The sequence below is a fragment of the Maylandia zebra genome, linkage group LG4 (assembly GCF_041146795.1).
Source record: "Maylandia zebra isolate NMK-2024a linkage group LG4, Mzebra_GT3a, whole genome shotgun sequence".
In the NCBI taxonomy this organism is placed as follows: domain Eukaryota; kingdom Metazoa; phylum Chordata; class Actinopteri; order Cichliformes; family Cichlidae; genus Maylandia; species Maylandia zebra.
Window position 1 is genome coordinate 36,305,635 of NC_135170.1, and position 6,000 is coordinate 36,311,634.

At 45.6% G+C, this 6,000-nt stretch overlaps 1 protein-coding gene across 1 annotated transcript in view; it reads right to left on the reverse strand.

Moving 5' to 3' along the window:
• stx1b (syntaxin 1B) overlaps positions 1–530 on the reverse strand; it is a 48,941-nt gene extending 48,411 nt beyond the window's left edge. Inside the window, exon 1 of the mRNA XM_004556498.5 lies at positions 67–530. Within this exon, the coding sequence (XP_004556555.1) occupies positions 67–96 (30 nt within the window). The 5' untranslated portion in view covers positions 97–530. The remainder of the gene's footprint in view (positions 1–66) is intronic.
• Between the last annotated feature and the right edge of the window lie 5,470 nt (positions 531–6,000).

The following is a 6,000-nucleotide window of genomic DNA, read 5'->3' on the forward strand; positions in this document are numbered from 1 at the left end:
CAGGAGGAGGATGTGCGAACATGATGGAGGCCGACAGGGAAGAGGAGACGGAGGAGGAGAGCTTACGCTTCGCAGTTCCGCCGTGCGGTCCTTCATCGTGTCGCCGCGCCGCTGCTACAAACGGAGAATCGTCCCTGGTCCAGGGGGGAGGGGGGGAGGCTTCCGGCTCCGCGTCGTTCGTCGTTTTCTCCGCTGCGAGGTCCTCGCGGTCCTCCTGCTGCTGCTCCTCTCGGCTCTTCTTCACGGAGGCAGAGATGGAGGGAGGAACGCGTCTCCGCCTTCTGCTTCTGCTCCTCGGGCTCGCTGTCCGCGCCTCCTTCTTCCTCCCGCGTCCTTCTTCTTATTCGGTTTTTTTTTTAATGTCCGCCGCTCTGCCTCGGCTGGCCCCCCCGTCGGTCCGCGGCTTTCTCTTCTTCCTCCTCGGTGTGGTCGCAGTGTGGCCCCGCAGCGCGCAAAGCAGCAGCCCGGCAGGAAAACCGAGCGAGAGAGAGAGGGGGAGGAGGCACGGGGGAGGTGGTACTGATGCTGCAGAAAAGAGAGAGGAGGGAGGGAGGGAGGGAGGAGAGGGGTGGGGGCGATGCGGAGGGAATGGAGAGACTGGGCGCAGGCGCAGTTCCCTCCCCGCCCTCCCTACCTGCTCCCCCTCCTCCCCCGTCCGCAGCAGAGGCAGGGAGGAGGGGAGGGAGGAGGTGTGCTTGAATTCAGGTGAATCAGGTTCAAGAAGGGGGGGTCATACATGTAAATCACAGCAGGGTAAGAGAGCACAGGAACGTTCCTGTTGGATCATCACGTGTTCATTAACACATGAACGAACATCCACATGCAAACAGTTCATTAAACTTTGGTGAAGATTTCACACATTATTAACAATTCAAATGAGACACACTCACCAGCCGCTTTGTTAACTTTTCACCTGCTCATTAACCCAAACAGCCAATCACGTGGCAACAGCGGCATTTAAGCTTGTATGGTGAAGACAAGCCGCGCGCTGAGCATCCGATAAGAAGGAAACAGGAAGTCAAATAAGTACGTTTTACAAGGAAGGTCTGCAAAAGAGCATCTCTGAGCGCACAGCTCCACTGTCACAGATCTCAGCTTTGGGATGTGGAGGGACAGCCGATTCCCATCATGGATGAGGCGGTCATGTGATGATATCATGATGATGTCAACATGGAGGAACGTTTCCAGCAGCCTGTTGAATCTGATGCGTGAAAGACAAAGGTGTACCTAATAAAGTGTCCAGTGTGTGTTCAGTGCAATATGAGGTCTGAGCGTGGAGATGTGAGCTTTCAGGGGGGCATGATAAACGAGTCCTCGGTCTCCTAAATGGAGTTTTAATGGTGGAGATGGATCTGGATCTCCGACGGGCTGGCTCAGCGCCCGGGAGAAGCACCACCAGCCCCCACCCACCTCCATTACCACACTCCTTTCACCCCCTCCTCATCCTCACTTGTCAAATCGTTATTTAAATGTTCGGTGCTCGACGGGAAAAAGGAGCTCTTTGTGTGATCGGAGAGGAGGAGGAGGGAGGTCTGTTTGACATGATGGTAAAAGGACTCTGGTGTCATCACAGATTCACCTTGCCGTCTCGCCCGCCCCGCAGGTGAACAGTGTGACCCATTATTGAATCAGCCTGACCTCAGTAACACTGCTGATCAGTTTCTGGGCTCAGTCACTCATGTCGGGTCACAGTGAATGAAAATAAAAGTCATCTGTACAAATCATTGGAAGATTACCCAGGATACGCTCACTGATGGGTGACTGCAGGCAATGAGGGTGTCGTTCCACAGCGAGCCCTCACTCGCCACAGCCTCAAAGCACCGAGGCGGCATCGGCCAGAATATTCACATCCATGCTTCAAAATTTGACTTGAAGTGAGGTGACATCACAGCGGCATAGCTGGACTGGCCATCGGGCATACTGGGCAAATGCTATGATAGTGAACTTTATTTTACTCATAAGGTTAGTTAGTAGAGTTGCCAACCGTCCCCTAAAAAACGGAATTGTCTCGTATTTCATTCAGAGAAAATATTACGCGTTTCTTATTGAGGTGAAAAGGAGCAGTTTGTCCCGGACTTCAGCTACAATGAAAAAGGCACAAAGCTGGAGTTATTCTGTGTCTTTGCTGCACAGCTGCCTCTTCTTCTCTCATTCTCTCCCCCTCCCTCTCCTGTTTCTACTTCAATCATGAAACTGATCAATGATCAGCTGATCGGCTCTCTTGTTTGTTTATCGCCCACTTTGCGCCAGAAAGAGGAAACCAGGGGATGTCGAGCTAAACAACAGCAGCACGTTTAAGCTTGATCAGCTGTTGTTAGAATTTATTTAATATTAATTTCTAGTATCAGCTGATGTTTGCTGGAGCCACAGCTGTAAAGCTGCTGGTCATGATGTCGGTTTGGATATGTGGTGAGAGGGAAACATGAAGATGAAACCAGGAGATGTCCTTACTGAACCATCAGAGCTGTGATGGAGAAACAGGTTTACCTTTTAGGTGACATGGATGAGTTGAAGTTATGAACTGTTTCTGAGAGACAAATAACACCAGGATCCTTTTCTAAGCAGCTGACAGCTGGTAACTGTGCAGGGGCGGGTCTAGCAAAGTGCTGCCAGGGGGGCATGTAGGGCATTAACAGGGAGAGGGGGGCACAAAGAAATACTTTCTTATTCTCATTTAAACTGCTTTTAACAAATAATTATTTGAATCTTTTATCTGATGTACAACGTATAGAAATCATACATATACCAACAAGACAGTACATCACTGTCACAACAGCGTTTGTTTTCATTCAAAGGCTTTTCCTGTAATACCTGGGGGGCCGGTCTCTAGTCAAAATGCCTGGGCCGATTTTCTGTCCCAGTCCAGCCCTGCACAGCGGCCAGCGGGACACTGGTGTGGCTCGGCCATCGCCAAATCCCTCGCTGTGGCTGCTGATGTCTCCAGATTTCTGAAGCAGACAGTTTGCGGTTTGCTTCCTCTACCTTGAGCCTTTGTTGGAAAATAATTTCAAAATAAAAGCTGATCAGAATGTTTGAATGCTTTTAAAGGTTCTTCTTCCCCTCAGTAGCTTTTCCTTCTCACTGTGTCTTTTATTATTATTTTTATTCTTTATCATTGTTACTTCTTTTATACTAACCATATATTTAATTGTTAGATTGCTTTTACGTCAGCTGTGTTTAAATGTGCTACAGAAATGATCTGAGCTCACCGACTCCTTCATGAACTTTGCTGGTCGTCCAGCTTTCATTTGGATTTAAAGCTGTTTTGTTGCTTCGCTTAAAATTTTACATCTTTTGATATTTTAATCTTGTGACAAAGTGGATGAGCAGCTGCAATGCTCTCCATTTGTCCCATATGTGTTTACCTTTTATTTGCACATTATACACATTATTCTGTTTCTATGTATTTGCTATGATTTGCTATTTGTCATGTAACATTGCTGCACTCACTATCCCGGGTTTGTTTGCGGAAGCGTTCTGTTGCCGGCAAATTAAACATTCGGCAAATTAAGGTAAATACTCAGTTACACGCTTCTTTATATTTTATTGTGTTACAGATTAAGTCATTTGTTCATACTTTGTTCTGTCTTCTCAGTCTTCACGTGGGTCAGGTGTGGGGAAACGCCTGCTTAGCATTTCCTCATTTTAAAGTCCTGATGATGTCACACATGACATCAGCAGGTCAAACCAAGTGGAGATGCTTCCTTTTGTTTGTGTCCAGGTCTGAAGGGATTTGTTGAATCTTTTTCTTTTCATTAATACTGCCATTTAGTTGTGTAAACGTGAATATTAGAAGTGTGAGGTTTTGTGTCTTTTTTAATCATCTGTGTAGAGTTTTAGATCCCTCAGTGTGAGTGAGGGGTACTGGCTGGAAATTGATGGCCCTATTTAAAGCCAGTCTCTACCAGACTCAGATGAGAGAGGAGAGGTGAGCTGTGTTAACAGAGCCATGGTCTGTTGAGTTTTGTTAATTAAGTTACTTTGGGGGGAAGTTTTGTTAAGTTGCACATTAAATTGAGTTCACTGTAAATAAATTGCTCACCTCTGGAAACCTGAAATGTCTGCTAGTCTGCTTTCCTACCACCTTCCTTGACGTTCGAGTCTGACTACTTCACAAATCTACTTCTGAACTTTTTCAGTAACCACTGTCCAAAGTGGAGTTTGTATATTTTAAAAGCATGAACAAAAGAAAAAGGATGAAAAATATAAAAAGTCAGGGAGGAGCTGCATTAAATGTGGTTTTCAGGGAAATCTGTGAAACAATAGTAGAAAAGCAGTGATGCGAACCCTGCAGCCCATTCAGAATGTATTAAATCAAGACTACGACAACTTCTAACCTGAGGATGTCCTTCTCTACCTCTGAAGCAGGCCTTCCTCATCCTCCCAGCTGCCTCTTGAGCCTTCAGATATCTACAGTTTTAATAATGCCCTGTAACTGTAAACATCTGAAACAGGGTCATTGCTGTGAGGCAGGAGAGGGCATGCAGACGTGTTCTAACGACGAAGATCTCAGACGTCTGACGTACGTTCACTCGCACCACCGTTAAATGTAAACGAGGGTCTCTGAACCTCCTGACTCAGTCGGCGAGAGGTCAACGCTGTGAGTCAGAGCTGAGTCACGAGTCCATGCCGCTCTGACCAATCAGAGCACAGAGAGACGGAGCTGGAGGGCCTTACAGAGCTGATGGTAAAAACCAGCTGGGGTCTTCTAAAAGATAACCGAACATTTGGAGGTCTGCCAGTTTAAAGTCTTTTAAAATGAATCGAGCTTCTCAGACGCATGATACTCAATCTGTCCATGTTAGCATGCATGCAACTGCTAGCTAACATTAGCTGAGGGTTGGATTTGAACCTCCAAATCAAAGAACTCCTTCACGAATCAAGTGTTCACAAAAATCAAATCTGATGGTCTTTGTTTGAGAAAACTGTCTTTGTTCTGGCTAATGTTGGCTAACAGAGTACTTAATACCCAAGATAGCAGCTAGCTGGCTAATACTGTCTCTGTGTGAAGCTACATCAGTGTTAGCGTTTGTCTTCATTTTTCAGGGGTTGGGTCTATAACCTGGTGTTTTGAGTTTATTTTGTATTTTTGTTTTTCTTATGTTAGATTGCTTTAATGTTAAGTTTTTGTGTTATTTAGTTAGGGTTTATTCAAGCGATTTATTCTAGTTTGTGTTTCTTCCATGTCTCATGTTTATGAGTCTTTTCCTGTCTTCTGTGTAAGTCTCTCGTGTCCTCTGTGTTTAATGTTTAATTATGCTGTCGTCTCCCTTATCTGTCCCCATGTCTCTCCTTGTGTTTCTCCCCAGTCTGTCATGTCTGCGTGTTTCCATGTTCTACTGTCAAGCTTGTGTTGTCATGTCTACGTTTCATAATGTTTCCTGTTTTATTTTGAAAGTCCTGTGTTTCCATGTTCAGCATGTTTAGTTTTACTTCCCTTGTGGCATCAGGTTCATTTGTGCCAGCTGTGTTTCCCAGGTGTTTCCCTCATCACCCTTCTGTGTATTTAAGTCCGCTGTCTCCCTCTGTTCGGCGTCGGGTCGTTTGTTTTTCTAGCCTCGTGTACTTCGAGTCACAGGATTATTGTCGAGCTTGGGTTCAGGTTCACAGTTTTCATGGTTAATCCTGGCTTCCTCAGTTTAGGTTATAATGTAGTTTGGACGTTGCCTTTTGTTTCTACGTTCCTCTATCAGCCGTAGTTCTGCCCGTCGTGTTTTCCTGCTTTTGGGTCAGCACCACAAGCACAGTTTATGTTTATGTTGTCAATTTGTGATTAGTAAACTGTATTTTGTCATGAAAGGACCAAAGATTTTCAGGGCACAAAAACAAATTTAATACCACAGTAAACATGTTCAGTTGCCGTGGTTTTCCATCGCTCGGGCAACGTTGCTTCCCCAGAAAGGAAAACGACTCTGAAAGTTTACTTTGTCTTTATAATCGAGATTAAAATCTGAGCACTTAATAAATCTTAGATCATCTTTGCTGATGAAACACTGACAC